Below are 16628 nucleotides of genomic sequence, written 5' to 3'. Positions count from 1 at the left end.
CACGCAAAGTATTCTTTGACGAACTGAAGAGATCAAAACCACTATGTAAATATGAATTTAGAAGGGAAGGAAGAGTAAATTGCAGGCGTTGTCGACCTAAGTTTATTCTGGGTGTCGGCACAACCCAAGACTCTCCATGCCTTGTCATAAATGTCATTTTTCGTGCATGCAAATCGGCAAGGTATCGTAGATGGTTTATATTTTTTAGAGTTTCAAGTTGAAACCTGACACTCAAACGGAATTTGTACAAGTTCTCGATCTTTATTACATTACTTTGCAAAAAGAGATCTGCACTGGGCGAGTGCCAAGGTACATTATGAACATGACGAAGGAATCTCTTTTGCAGAATGTAGATACGCTGAAGACAGCCAGGAGTAGTCGTGCCCCAGACTAAGTGGCAATAGTTTAAATAAGAGTAAAAAAGGGAATTGTACAATAGTAGTTTTATTGGTTTCGGGAGAACGTATTTGAGCCTGCCTACGATCCCAGTTATTTGAGCCAGTTTCGTTGAAATGTGATCCACATGCTGTTCCCAAGACATAGAGGAGGAAAAAACCACTCCGAGGCACTTAAATTGTTCAACCACATCTATACATCGTGAGTTCAGTTTAATGCCGAAGGAAAAAGGAACTGGTTTATTTTTAGGGCGGAATACGACAGCTTGTGTTTTCTTCTCATTGATACGCATGCACTTGGATTCTGACCATTTTTGTAGCTCACTCATGGTATCATTGCAATCCCGAACAAGGATATCAAGATTATTTCCAGAAAAAAAGATGCTAGTATCATCAGCATAGATGATAAATTTAGCAGTGGTGTTGATATTGCAAATGTCGTTAAGATACATATTAAAAAGCAATGGTCCTAATATACTGCCCTGTGGAACGCCACAGGTAACAGACTTTAGTTCAGATTTTATGTTGTCAATGCAAACAGCCTGTTTTCTATGCGATAGATATGATTTCAGGAGCAACTGCGCCTGTCCACGAATACCATAACATTCTAAGTTTTGCAGGAGTATAGTGTGATTGACAAGATCAAACGCCTTCGAGAAATCTACGAAGATACCAATAACGAAGGCTTTCTTTTCAAACTGTGTTAATATATATTCCTTTTGTTCGAGTAGTGCTAGTTCAGCAGATTTATTTTTACAAAACCCAAATTGATTTGGTGATAGTAGGCTATGTTTATTAATAAAATCATACAACCTAGTATATAACACTTTCTCAAAAACTTTCGAAAATATTGGAAGTATGGATACTGGTCTATAATTACCTAAATCATTGCGATCTCCTTTCTTATATAGAACCGTTACTTTAGCAACTTGCATTTGTTTAGGAAATGTACCGGTATCTAAACATAGGTTAAATATGTCTGCAAGAGTAGGCGCAATGACGGCGGCAACATGTTTCACAGGTCTCACTTGAATGCCATCTATGGCATTCAAGTGAGACGTATATCAGACGTAGATCATGACGTATATCAGATGACATGGCCACTCGGTCAAAAGTGGGACAATCATAGAGACTGTGCAAATAGAGGTGCGCTGCTGAAAGCATAGCCTTTCCTATAAATACACTAGGGGTAACTCTGGTGCTAGTGTCGGTGGGAGCCGCAACGCACGGGACTTCAGCCAGGGTGAGAATGATGGGTAGTACACGAATTTGACCAATCTCTCTTTCGTTATGCTTCGTTTGGCTTCGTGAGGCTTGTATTTGTTTTGCAATGAAACGAAACTCAGCAAATGATCTGCAGTTGTATTTCACCACCTTCACATTTTAGGCTCCCCAATTCAAATTGGATCAATAAGTTCACAATGGTCCGTTCTTTTATACGAAACAAAACCAAAAAACATTGCAATAAACGAAGCCACAATTGCGTTAGAAGCTCGCAAGGACGAAAACTTGTCAAGTCCATATATTATATCACCATTCCCAGGCCAGGCACATTTCCATGGTGGCTGAACGATCGCAGCGCCAGAGTCGCCCCTAGGTAACTTTAGGAAACTCTATGGCAAAAAGCTTGCAATACCTCCCCTCCTAGAGGCAGTGTGAAACTACATGTTAGGTGCGGGAATCTTTAGGAGGTGAGAGGCATAGGGGATGAATAACTTTACCGAGAAAAAAACTGGGGGAAGCTTGGACCAAGCCGCGGTAGGCTTGTAAAGGCGAAACTGGCATATTGTAAAGAATAATCCAGCTGCATCTAGGGTTTAGCTAGATGATGCGAGGTTGTTCCTACGTTCACTCTCAGCGCAGAGAGGTCCGGCTTAAACCACAGACAGTCACGGACACGACACGGATCTCCAAACTACAGAGACAGCAACTCGCGCTGAAACCGAGCGTTCACACCTCTCATAGTTTCACGGGCAGGTCTTCGTTGGCCTGGACCTTTCATCGCTTCGGGTTCTTCTCGAAGCCGCCGTCGCCTTTCCCGTCTCTCGTTGTACGCACTCGTGGTTTTTGGCTCTCCGCCTTCGCTTCACAGCCAATTGTTGGGCTCACTGTAGCCTTGTTTATTTTTGGTGTACCAGCGAAGAGCGGTGTAATTCAAACAGTTTCTGTGGCACATACCGGCTTATGATAATGTTAGTTCTCTGATAGGCCGCACAGACTACGGATATCTTAGCCAGCTTTGGATGTTAATCCTTTCGACCATGATTTTTTTTAACCCGCAGAAAGTTTTGTTTCTTGTTGATTTGGCGTCACAAGACCCTAAAGAGCTCGAAAATGTATATATATATATTTTTTTTTCCTGAACATCCCATTAGTATACAAGAAAAATGGCTCCATGTCCTATAATTAGGACACCAGGGCTTAATGGTCATGAAGTGAAATATGGTGAATTTAAATACATCTATTTATTTTTACCCTGTTAGTCGAAGTTATCGTTGTACAACTAACATATGGCAACCACGTATTAGTTATAGTTACACCACCTAAAACGTTCTATAGCAGGTCGTTACGCTCGTAATGCACAGCTTCTCATTGCACTTGAATAGCCACCGTCTTTTTATTGAACACTTTGGAAAATCCAACATCATAAAAGATTGCCGTATCATGCTTTCCAGTGCCAAAATTAATTTCGCCCACGTTTAGAAAGGCAAGCGGATTGAAGTGCACTTCATTGTCGTCATCTTCCAGCTCCATCACGCAGCATTATTGTATTTCATAAAACGAATTTAATTTCATTACATACTATCTCGCTATTAGACAACCCTTACGTGTTATCTAAGTGATTTGGGCAGATTTCTCGATTAGAATAACAAGAAATCTGGAGCTTTTACAAGAGCTACACATCTGGATTAGCCTGAATGAATTCAGGGGTCTGACAACCACTGATCCCTGTTGTCCTATATTTAGGACATGAAGCTTGTACACTGCTGTGGGTGATACATTAGTGTTAAGGAAGACCACGTAGGTTTCATCCTTGGGGAAGACAAAGATAAGAAAAAGGAGGTTTGAAAAAAAATGGGGATACCCACTTTGTTAATAGCAAGTTAAACATCTCAGAAACAACATGAAAAAGTACGATAGCTAATTATGTAATAGTGAACTAGTATAAGGTGTCATTTATTGTTTGGGTGCAGCGAGTGTCTTCGCTATTGTTTTTCACTTTGCAATTAGAATTCCAAAGAAGACGATGACGAAAAAATTACTCCTTAAGCTTGCGCAAGTGTATTGACATAGAGTCTTAGAAACTTTATGTGTATTGAGTATCATAGGAACACTGAGTGATTGTTGTTGTTGTTGTTGTTGTTGTTGTTGTTGTTGTTGTTGTTGTTGTTGTTGTTGTTGTTGTTGTTGTTGTTGTTGTTGTTGTTGTTGTTGTTGTTGTTGTTGTTGTTGTTGTTGTTGTATCTACCGTATGCATGAGTGAGGACGAAAATCGCAGTCATCTGGAACAATGACCGTACAAGGAGGAACTTGAAGAAGTCTGTAATTGAACGATGTACGGGTGGCGTTATCATGTGGCCGATAGCAAAACGTGGATCCATAGGCAATTCAGGCCCGAATGGACGTGGTGGTGTAAGAGTACCGTCTGTAGGACTTGCACACGGAAGCGAAACTCGCCTATTCTAACGAAAAAAAGAAAAGGAAGGAACAAAAGGTAGCGGAGGTTAGAACAAAGAGATTCATGGGAAACGCGCTGATATACGACGGCGCCTGCCAGCACTTCAGCAGTAATCTCCGTATCTTGTGATTCCGGTTTGAAACTTCCTTTTTGGTGTTACTTGTTTTCACGCAACAAAACTCTTGCGGTCAGGTTGCACAACGACTTAGCAAGAGACGTAAGACGTGTACGTGGAGCGTAGGTGAAGGATCAACTGTCGTTCTGCTCGAGTTAAGAATGCGAGCTCGACTTCACTCAGCTACGCTGTACTTTAGCAACTGTAAGGCGCTGTGTGGTGTGCGAGGACGCGAGTTGGTCTCCCGCTCACTGCGACTGCATTCATACAGTGTGCCTCATAGCCTGTGAACCCAGTATAATTTAATTTTAAGTGCAATCCCATTTCGAACGAAACTCTGTAGGGCATGACTATGGCTACCTACTTGACGTATATGTGTGTGTTTTGGTTAAGCCGCATTTCAGTGGTATGCTCATTTCCGTCCATCTATAATCGCATTGAAACATACGTCGAACACGAGTTGGGGTAATCGACGTTTCATTCGAAACGAGTATATTGGGTTCAAAGATTTTGAACATTCGTTTGTGTTCGAAAGGGAGTGATGACATTTATGCACCTATAGAGAAATGAAATACCTCTGCCATTAGAGGTATACCAGTTACACTCCTATACGGTACCAGTTATAGTAGCGCGTAGTTTGCGGTTGGCGTGAAGATGTGCTAGTTCCTCTAACCGGACGCACTCCAAGCGACAAACAGAAATTATCAATCAATAAATAAACGTGTTTCACTTGAAGACATCCTACGAGTTTGCTGTCTTGATTGTCGCAAAAACACTTCACTATATGACATTTACCTGACTGCGGTTTTCGTCTGCGGTGCTGTGCACTTGGTCTTTTTGTTTCGATGCCAATGCTCCGCCGTGGTGGTCTAGTGGCTAAGGTACTCGGCTGCTGACCCACAGGTCGCAGGTTCGAATCTCGGCTGCGGCGGCTGCATTTCCGATGGAGGCGGAAATGTTGTAGGCCAGTGTGCTCAGATTTGGGTGCACGTTAAAGAACCCCAGGTGGTCGAAATTTCCGGAGCCCTCCACTACGGCGTCTCTCATAATCATATGGTGGTTTTGGGACGTTAAACCCCACATATCAATCAATGTTTCGATGCCAAATATCATCGTTTGCGCTTTACGAAACGCGAAGTTGTCCCGATTTGTTACTGTCGCTCGCCAATGAACCCGATTGCGATCAGATTTCGCTTTCCTCGTATTGACATGCTCCCTAGTTGTACCGACTTATCGTCGCGAACGGCGCTTACATGCGTCCATTAATGACGTATGCGCGTATACTGTTTCTGCACATCGAGTTGCCAAAAAAATGTGGTCTCGCTCTACAATACCCTTGCAGCAATATTCCTGGGAAGGTGCAGCGTTGTATTCATTACGTTCTTCGTAGTAGATATCATGGCTCTAAAAGGTTAAACCAATAGCAGTATTTTTAGCATTGTCACGCGTCAGTTAGTCAGGTTCCACGTCCCCAATTCACGATGTCACTGCGAGGCACGCCGCAGTTGTGGGCTTCGCACTTGTCGACCATGTGATGTTCTTTAACGCGAGCTGACCTCGTATAGTACATAGACCCCTGGCATTTCGTCTACATCAAAACGCGACCTCCACGACCGGTTTCGAACCCGCGACCTTCGGGTGACCGGACGAGTGCCGTAACCTCTCATTCACCATGGCTGAGTAGTCATGTTTCGTTTAGCCACTGATCATTCGCTAGTATACGGAACAGCAGCGCCAGCCCTACGATGGAGCAGAATGGCGCATTTTGTTTGTCTGTTTGTTCCTTTGTTTGTTTGTTTGTTTGTTTGTTTGTTTGTTTGTTTGTTTGTTTGTTTGTTTGTTTGTTTGTTTGTTTGTTAAGATGCGTGTTAAGTGTGCTTTTCACGCAGTCAAATGGCGACAGGTGGAAACCGAAGTGGCCGCTGTGTGCACACAATGCCTTTGCAAAGACGTAGTCTGTTCAGCGCATTTCAAAATAGAGCAGCAGACACTTTATTGTTTGTTTGTTTACGCCCTCCCGACAGCGCTCTGCTGTCGACACCTGTAACGGCGAAGCGGGGAAAAAAATTCCGACTGCTCCATTGTGGAAGCCTATCATAACAGACGTGTCAGACTTTGCGCGAGTGCGTGGCTTTTATATCGCTCGTTATTTTCTATCGAAGTGATAAATAGGAGGCGTTGGCGCCTCTATAGGTCGGCATGAGCTACTACATGTCAACTATCCAACTAAACAACGCAAAAAAAAGAAAATGTCACGGAATAATGGCTTGCCAAATGTGTAACCCAATGCAGACAGTGCATTACACATGCGGAAAGCATTTGCGCATGAGTCCAGATAAGATAAACAAGCATATAGGGGATTCAATATGGTGGTCTAGTGGATATGGTGCTCGACCTCTGACCCGAAGGTCACGAGATCGAATCGTGGCGTTGGAGCGGCGGCCGCATTTTGATGGAGATGAAGTGTTCGAACTCCATGTGTGTTTAGACTCGGGTGCACGTTAAAAAAAGACCCGCGTCGTCGAGACTTCTTGAGGCCTCCATAACGACGTATCTCATAACCATGTGGTTTTAGAACGCAAAAGCCTAACATTCATTATTTTCAAGGAGAGAGATGTGGGTAATCAATGAAATATTCCTGGCGATTCATTGTATTGTATGAGAACACGAAACATGGACACTTACGTGGAACGTTCATTGCGTTATCATAACACTAAGTTATAATTTTTTGAAAGCATAACAAGATTTATGTCAATCAACTAAGTGACCTCCTTTCAGTGTACACGAACTATGGCACTTCAATAATATGCCCTTATCATTGTTACTCTTCAAGGTTACAAATTAATGAAATTGTGCAAATTAATGAAATTGACACCCTAAAGCTCTCGTCGATTCTGCAAAATGTATATTTAAGTGTGAGGAGAGCTTGAACAGACAAAACGAAACAAAAAGCGATTAAACGCCATCTTTGAGCACCCTCTACACAGAATGTCATGTTTTCAGGATAAGTGTACGCATCCCTGAATGATCTCAAGTTTTCTGTTTGTTTTTTTCAATTTCACGTTGAAACTGATTTGCCGGCAACAATTCTTGAGCTCACAATGATGACTCAGCTGAACCTAACTCAAAGTTCATTTGCCGAAATGACGCTACAGTTCTGTGAACGCCCTCGTTTATTTACGTCACTTCCGTCGCAGTGCCTGGCAGTCCTCATTGGTCACGTGTCCAACCCGGAACAGCACGTGACCCAAAGCAAAGCGAACGCAGGCTCCGGCAAGCGGGGATCCGCACAAAACAGACAGGCAAGTTTGTTTCCTTTCATAAGGCTTATTTGTCTAATCTATGCCCTGTTTATAGGCACCTTCGAGTAGGTAGAGATAGAAGGAAATAAAGGTTACGTGGAAGGCAGGAAGGTTAACCAGAAGAACAACATCTACTTTACTAGCCTGCACCCGCGAAAGCGTAAGAAGTGGTAGAAAGGAATGACAAGCCTGTACATCGTATCGGGATATGTTGCGTGGTTATGGCATCACAAATTGGAGGGGTTTGCACGATAGTCAGCTCGCCATTTCGGCCTAGCCGAACCCTTGGCATGTTGCGAGCTTCTGATGACGCTGTTGTCGCTTCAGATGTCGCTGCTTTGCGGAATGCCAGCTGCCATATCAAAACTCGCTAGTGCCTTGAAAACAATTTCGTTTCATGCGCAGCTATAAATTATGCAACCACTTCCCGTAGTTATTATTTATTCCAAAAAGTTATTTGGGAGTAAAAGGTAACAAAAAAGCTTTTTTTCAATTATAAGCAAAATAGTAATTTTCATAACTTTTTTTTTACAACTGCCGACAGAATACAGACGGCGCTACCATCGCATCCACTTTTCGACCCCATTGGCTCTGTGGGCATGTCACTTTCTTAGCTTAGCACCGAGCGTAGTAGTGTGAGGCCCATGGGTCGTCTTTCAGCTCTCCCATAGTTGAATACCAAGACTTCTAAATTGTTAACCCTTTTTTTCTAAACAAAGCTATACACCAGGGACAGGTTTATGCTCTCTCATAGTACAGTACATCGTGATCTAAAACGCCGAACAGTGGTTCTAAGCACTATGGTGTTTTATCCTTGTACGGAAAACAGTGAAAACGTTTTTTTTTTTTCTAAACATAGAACTAAGTCAGTAAAAATAGTTGAGTGCACATGGTGCTCTGAATCAATCACTTTTTTTTCATCTACGCACAACTGAAAGCCTGTCAGTCGCAGTAACTCAAGAATCGAGAAAGTTTATTTTCAACATAGTCTAGCAGTTGCTGGGTGTCACCCTAAGTGACAAATGGCAAAAATTACGTTTGAGTGTGCGTGGGGGCCTGTACACAAGGCAGTGTTCACATAAATTTTTCTGCTTAACGTACGCGTACATGGTCAACAACGGATAATTAGACTAATATAAGAACAAACTACGTAGGACACAGATACTGGTAAACACAAGATATACATGTATACACTTTACACATCTAGACTTAACTGTGTAGTGATTTCATTGTAAGTGTAATTTTGCTATGCACTCGAAAGGACAAGTCCGTAGCCAGGCTCATTTTGTTAAGAAACCGGATACTTGTGTGAGGGTTGATTAAGGAACTTCTTTTTAACTTCGCTCTGAACATTATAAACAGCAAAGTTGTTATAACCGGCTGTAAAATGCCCATGGTCACCAGATAACTATCATCGTCGTCAACCAGTTTGTGCCACAGAAATCTGGTGAATCTCACTATTCAAATCTCGTCCAGTGAGTGAGTGAGTGAGTGAGGAGTGAGTGAGTTTATTTGGTCCAAAATAGACGCGAGTAAATTAAACGTCACCTGGCTAGGGGCAAACCCGGGGACGGTGAGTTTAATCATGGCCGCCCTCGTGCGGGTCCTCTCAACACCTCCTAAAATTCTTCAGGCCTGCGCCTCACGTGACATGACGTCAGCTACGTCATCACTCGCCGTCCGACCGGTCCTGTGGGAGCACGCCGCTTCTGGCACTCCTCTCGCAGTGAACGAGTTGTATCTCAGCAATATTGTTTTTTCTCGCGTCTCAATGTCTTCAAAGGGTATTGTTAATTATAAGAAACTTGTCAAACGTGCAAACTTCCTGTAGTAAGAGTTAGTTTATTCAACATGTACACACGAAACAAGGGCACGAAGCAATGATCAAAAACACAAATAAATGAACATACTAATGAAAATTACAAATGATACATGAGCACTTTATTTTGGAGCAACAGTTTTCAATTTCCGTGCTTTTGCGACAGCTTTGGCATCGGCTTTAGCAACAGCGGCTGCGTCATTCCTCTCTTTGCAATAATTATTTAGCAGAACATTTGTCGCACATTTTATCAACATATTTATCACCAAATCTGGTTCGTGCCCATTCGCACAAGTCACCAGTTCCTCAAATGCTGGCAAGCTCTCCTTCACAAGCTGTTGAACAATGCATCTGTGATTTCGTGCCTGCAGAAAGCACCCGGCATTTTTTTCATTCCGCAGCAACTTTGCAACAACAACTTCAGTGTGCATCACTACTGTCACAACACACGCGTTCGGAAATTTCAAGCCACCTCGATTGAGACTTGCTATTAAAGAATTAGCATCACCATCGCACTCAGCATCGCAACTGTCAGCAACAAGGTTCTCTTGACAGTAGTTGCACTTCAACGTTTTTACCACAGAGTTAGTGCAAAAGCCTCCAACATAAGCAAAAACAGCGACGCGTGTGCTTAAGCTGTCAAGGTCTTCAGGTTTGACAGTAACTCTGAAGTCCTGTTGATTTGTGGCTGTTGCCGATGGAAGAGCCTCATCAATGAAATCGTCACTGCTCATTATAGGAAGAGTATTTTGTAGGCGAATCCTGCCTTCACTCTCGTACAGCTGCCTAATGCTGATGTGGTAATGACCACCAGCCATTTGCCTGTACTGGCCAAATCGGTTTTCGAGGCCGTCTGTCTGCAGCTTGCCGAGCAGGACATATTTATAACGAAGCTCGACAAGGCAGTACTTGGTGAATTCAAGTATTGCATAGGCGGAATGCCTTAGAGCAGATTGAGTTTCTCGCGTGAGAACGCCGTTGTCGTGTTTGTAGGATTCCCACACATCCAACCAAGTGACAAACGCATCGAGAAATTCCAGCTTAGGGTCACCATTCAGGCACGAAACTGGCTCTTCATAAACATCTCTGTGGTGATGGCCTTTGTGATGTGTTTTAACGTTTACAATCTTCCACCAGCGGAGAACTATCCTGATGAAATTGGCAGTTTCTTTGGCATGCCATAACGCATGAAAGTTCCAGTGGTGATCCAGTGCCTCAGCTACAAAAGCATTGAATATTTGTAGTACTAGCTTAACATTTTGCCTTTCGAAGTTGCTAGGATTTAGCGCCTTTGACGAAAGGCGATAGCTGTACTTCAAAAGCTGAGAAGCCTCTAGCTTGTGCAGCTCCCGAAGATCTTTGAATGATGCCCGCTGTATGCAGTCGGGATGGACACTGTTGTTTGAGAGATCAAACATAGGAAAATATAGGTTTGTCCCAAGATTCTTTTGATTTATCCAGTTGTTTCGAATGCATTTCAACAAGTGCACAGAATCCACAACATAAAACATAGGTCTTGTTGCGTCTTTTGGATTTGGGTAAACGAGGCTCGGCTTTGGCGGATCTGAAAACATACTAAGTGCTTTGCGATTGATTGCGTTGTTGTCTGAAACTACTGCAAGAACTTTAAAACCAATTTCCTCAAGGCCAATGATTACATTTTTCAGGACAGCATGAAGAGAGTGAGCATTCATTGTTCATGCAGGCAGAATGTGCACCACCTCGCGAAAAGAACTCAGCATGCTTTGCACCATAAACACATGAGCAGAAGTAGCGGCCTCTTCACTGTTTCCTGCTGCCCCTGAAATTTTTCCACCTTTAAAATCGAAGAAAGGCTGGATGTGAATTTCGTCAACCATGAGAACCACGGCACTTTCATGCGGCTGCAATTGTTTAAATCTGTGTTTTATGTACCTGAGAAAATTTTCACTGGCTGACTCAGTGTCAGGTGACAAGTGAAACGAGGAGCAGACATTTCTACAAGTACTGGGATGTGGCATGGCAAAAAAACCTGAACCCCTGAGAAATTTGTAGGCGTGTGGAGTTATGGTATGCAATATGCAAGCAACCACCATACTTTCGGAGGAATACTCCAATCGTTGTTTTCCAAGCAACGCCACCTGTTCTCGCAAGAAGCGACTGATACGTTTCTTGCTGTCAATGGCATCTCGTTCAAGTTGCTCAAGAAGGCTAACGACTACGTCACAAAGACCTTCTGAGGAGCATTTTTCATCGAGGATGCTTTGAAGCCTACTCAGGATGGCAGACAGGACATTCACATTCCCAATGCTTCCTGGCACGACATAATCACCTATACGGCTTAATTTGGTACCATGAAAACATACACTGATACTCAGGTCGCTGAAAACAGTAACAGACGACCGCAACATCGGCATGCTCTCATCAACAATATTTAAAAACAGGGCACAGTTTGTGCGGTGAATTACAATCCACTCATTTGGCACAGGTGCACTTTTCAAACATTCCATAAGCTCAAAAAGCGAGGAAAAACAGCATTTCGTTTCTTCATCACGATAAGAAGCCTCCGATTCTGCGATGGCACGAGCGAGGTCAGCCGCTTCTCGGCGCATTTTTTTCGTTTCCGGGCATTCTCTCGGAGAAGGGTCATCCTTCGACAAGTACGAAGGAGATCCTGGGAACAGTGTGGGCACTGATCCTGAACGCAGGCGTGGTACTTTCAGTGAGACCTCTAGCACTCTTCCTGTCATAGGATCCGTGTAGGACGACTTGTTCTGAAGGCATGACTCGGTGAAATGCAATGCGCATACCTGCATACCAATGGCAGTCGCAGAGTGTCAGCGAACCTCGGAATGCGTCTAAACATTGCACAAGCACTTCGCGAACAGTTACAATGAGTATAATTTCACCATCAGTGTGATGCAATGGTGACATCCAGTTTGCTCTTACCTTGTTGTTTTCCGTAGGGAAGAAATCCTTTCTTGGGATAGCACTGAGCCACTTCTTCCTTAGCACTTCATCCTTGGGGAATGAAAATACTTGAACTTTCTTCCCGGTCTTGTAATTACTTGAACATGCCGGCACACAACACTTATTGGGCATGTCAGAAGCTTCGTGCAATAAAATTCCGGCAGTAAAATTCACTGCACACAACGCAAAGAAAATGGCTCGGCAGACTCGCGAAAAAAACACGTGCAGCACGGCCGTCACCACTGCAGCAAGTGGAAATTCGGGAATGCGCGACGGAACCGGTCAGGAGGTATTGGACTCGTAGGACGGCTGGTGGTGACGTCACGGCGGAGGGCGCAGGCCTGAAGAATTTTTAGGAGGTGTTGGTCCTCTGGACAGCCAGGATCTGAGAGGTCAGGTCCTGGGTCTGAATGAGCTTTCTCATTTCACCTTGGTGGAAAGGGGTCTGGCAGAGACTCAGCCCCACAGGATGTACTCGAGGCCCACATGACCACCACACATTGGGCAGCCATGGTGCTTGGGAACCGTTCGGGCTATATATTGTTGGCGGTGCCGTGGGGCAGTAAAAGTTAGGAAGGCCACAATGAATCCAAGAGATGGCTGCTAAGCGAGGACGGCCAGCCGAAGACACTGAGTATGTAAAACAAAAGGAATGAGGATAGAGAAAAATATTAATTCCAGCGGATAATATTTCTTCGCGAGGCGAGACTCGAACCTTCGCACACACAATCTGAAGGAGAGCGGCTAGCAGTGCACAGCGTAACCTTGTATAGCACGACATCTCAAGGGGTTGAGTAAGGAAAACGAAGGAGAGGAGGGCAGATGTGAGGGTGATTATATGAGAAAGGGGGAGTGGATAGAGTAAAGCATACCATAGAAAGAAAAGGGCAAAATAGAAACAAAAGAACGAAAGGCCGAAAGAAAAAAAAATTGCGAAAAAGAATCATAGGAGGACAGAGAGATATATGGAGAGCGAGTAAAGAAATAGGAAAGGGAAGCGAGAAATACAGATATAAAAGGAAACTGAAAATAGAGCCTGGAAGAGAAATAAAAACACCAAAAAAAGAAAAAAAGGGGAGAGAAATGGGGATGAAAGTAAGGAGGAAGGAAGCACCACCAGCTCCGCTGCTACCTCACTCTTCGCACGAGTATAGTGCGGAGCCGTCCTCTCTTTTTATACTTCAACGTGCTCGATAAAGGTCTAGAGCGTATAAAACACTTTAGATCCTGTAACTTCGAATGGGAAATATTAGGTATAAAACCCGAGTGCTTCGAAAGCATTGAAAGGCTACGGTAGAACATACCATCTATCGCGAAAGTAAACGGTTCAATGGACTCGTCATCAATCAAGCTTAATGTAAGAACCACGTGCCGTGGGTACGGTCATCGATGCTGAACAGAGAAAACAGACATGGGCTCCTGTAAAATTCCAATCACAGGCTGTCAAGCAGCTACAGGGAACGTAGTGACCGAAGTATCGGATGCAAATTTGACTCCTTAGTATGTAACGCTACAGTAATGAAAATATTGCAGGAGAAAAAGAAAGTATATAATATATATAAGGTGCTACTGTTTAATTCTGCGTAACGTCAAGGAGAAAGAAAATTATAAAATTGCACAAAGTGAGCCGAACGCTTCGGAGCAACAAAATGATCTAGCTCTTGCGGGGTGCAGTGGCCAGCACAATAGCAATGGCTACAAATTAATACGTGTGTCTATGTGTCCTCCCTCAACACGTGTTTCACGAACTAAACACGTGTTCCGGCTCCATATATCAACCGCATTTATGTTGACAACGCGTCTGGATTGCGAGCGAGCTGATCCTGATTTAGCGAAAGCACACAAGTAACAAAACTGTTCATCTACAAGTTTTGGAGCCGCGGAAACGCAGCTGCCTTCGTCACAGCGTTTTCGTTATGCCTCTTTCAACAATCCTTTCCGCATCTCATGTTTTGTGGTTTGAGTTCACATGTGGATACTCGTTTCGGTTTGGTCGCTTCAGATAGACCGACTTCAGCGAACCCTGGCTAAACAAGATTTATTCAACATTACCTTAGTGAAACCAGCTGCAGCTTAAAATGGTGGGGAGGGGGTAGGGGGGTTGTGGTGCTGCAAACTTTTGAGTACTTGGGGAACTTTCCGTACGGGCAAATCGAAAAATCGGTGCATAGAATGGGTGAATCGCCTGTGTGTTTACTGGCAGCTGCATACGATACTATATGGTTTTCGTTGCACATAGAAGTAAGGTGTTGGCGATGGATCGTGGGCTCTTCGTCGCTGTCACATCGATAAATCTCAGAATGAGCACGGATACCTCCAAGAGCTAATAAACTAATGTGGTGATGTAATTCACTCATGTATGTCACAACTGTCCGTGCAGAATGTAATTCTTAAGTTTCATGTATACTTTTCTTCGAGGTTTTTGTTATTAGAACACACAGCTGCACATTGTTATCTTATCAATGGCCGCTTAGCATTTATCGGATAACTTATACAAGATGTTTACACGTGCTACATCCAACTATTTACCCGGCCGTGTGTCCGTGGTGCAGTGGTAGGCCGACTCTCTACCACATATCGGGGGGGGGGGGGGGGTGCGATCGTAAACCAAGCGACTTAGCCAATTTTCTCGGCAAACCTCAAAGACCTAGTGTGGAGCAGTGGGAGGCACACCTCGCCAGCTCGGAGCCAGGACTGCAGCTCGTGCTCCTGGATCAAGTCTGGCGGGCGCTAAGGCCACTGGAGCTCTGGACATAGGGCCCCAACAATAGACGCTTTAAAATCCGTTTTCCTCAAATAAAGATTCACCTTCTCTCTCACAACAAGAGCAGCTAAGAAACGGTAATCACATGAATACAACCCAAGCCCTGCAACATAAATGTTCACTCCGGAAAAAGGCACCACGAACGTCGACTAACAATTCATCCCCTGGTGTGTTGGCTTCTCGCTCGCGTCCGTATTATAGCACGTACAGTCTTATAACATACACCCACTAGTTCATCTCTGTGTTACTCTAAGAGAGGATCTTGGCGTGTTGCCGACGCGCAGGTGGCTCAGACGTGCTCGTGTCCCGGCCCGGCCCGTTCCTCGGGTTCCGGAGGGCGCTCGTCTCGTTCATCACGCCCGCCCCAGCAGATCCTGCAGCACCTGCCCCAGCAGCGCGTCTGCGGCGCCAGGGCCCCGTCACCCACGGCCGCCAGCGTGTCTTCCTCGGCGAACACCGTTCCCGCCGCCGGCGGGGCCTCTTCGTCCCGGCCCGCCGGTGGCCAACAGCAGGTCCAGCAGGACAGCAGCAACGGCTCGACGGCACAGCAGCAGTGTAGCGGCCCGCCGCAGGAACCCTTCTTCCTGCATGAACCTCACATGACCGTCAGTGACCGGGTGCGAAAACTGTTCGAAAGCGCAGCCGGAATCGGCGCCCCAAACACGGCGTCCCTGCAGCCTGGCAACTTGCACGTCGGTGAGTGAACGGCCCTACATGGCTTGTTGATGAGCTAGTCGGGTCAGTAGTGCAGAAAAACAAGTATGGCGCAAGGACGACGGGGACCAAGTGAAGACACGAATTGATGATCACGTGTGTTAACTTCCAACTTTTTATTAACAAAACAACGCTGATTTATACACAATCTCTTCACAGTAGCATACATTTTCCATATTACTTTATCTATAACAAGATTACCTTAATCAGCAGCATCTATAAGTCAGCGTGGTTTCTTTCGATAAACAGTCGTAAGTCGGCTTCTGTGTTTGTCAGTTCGTGTCTTCACTTCGTCACCACCCGCTTTGCAGTGCACTTTTTTTTCTAGTGAAATGCTCGATGTTGGCCCTTTTCGCATTCTATTCAGGCGAAAGTGGCCGTCGGCATCGTCGGCGTCAACACGAGTGATGCGAAAATCGCGGGATGTCCCCCTGCGCAATTGCGTCACAGATTACCATAGTTCTGTCGTCACTATGACGTCGCGTGATGAGGTCATCACGCGATATCGCCTCTCGGTCAAAGGTGCGCCGGGTCCGGAAGCACTGCAAGAGCTAGGGGAAATCAACCGGAAGGGCGCGGAGATTAAGTAGACGCTATTCTGGTTTGCTACCTTGCGCATGAGGAGGGGAACTGCGAAGTGATAAGAGAGAGCACTATAATTAGTCGCAGCTCGATAAATTTTTAAAGTGAAAAAGCCTTCAGTGTTTCATATTCACCTCCGTCCGTCCATGCGCTAGAACGGTGCCAGCTGTGGCCTCTCCTCTTACACTCTATCATCAATGCCATGATTGCGGAGAGAGAGAAAAACCGCATTGCATAGTATCTAATGGACACAGGCTTTCACCAAAAACTTTTGGAATTTTTATTTATTTATTTAGCTCACAATACTGC

General features: G+C 44.6%; 1 protein-coding gene across 2 annotated transcripts in view; it reads left to right on the top strand.

Annotated features, from left to right (window-relative positions):
• LOC119176002 (uncharacterized) overlaps positions 1–16628 on the top strand; it is a 353641-nt gene that overhangs the window by 285779 nt on the left and 51234 nt on the right. For both annotated transcript variants that reach the window (XM_075889318.1, XM_075889319.1), the window contains exons 5-6: positions 7387–7491; positions 15308–15719. In XM_075889318.1, the coding sequence (XP_075745433.1) occupies positions 7387–7491; positions 15308–15719 (517 nt within the window). The remainder of the gene's footprint in view (positions 1–7386; positions 7492–15307; positions 15720–16628) is intronic.

The sequence above is a fragment of the Rhipicephalus microplus genome, chromosome 3, assembly GCF_043290135.1.
Source record: "Rhipicephalus microplus isolate Deutch F79 chromosome 3, USDA_Rmic, whole genome shotgun sequence".
In the NCBI taxonomy this organism is placed as follows: domain Eukaryota; kingdom Metazoa; phylum Arthropoda; class Arachnida; order Ixodida; family Ixodidae; genus Rhipicephalus; species Rhipicephalus microplus.
The sequence above is the reverse complement of the archived record's forward strand: the minus strand, read 5'-3'. Positions and strand labels throughout refer to the sequence as shown.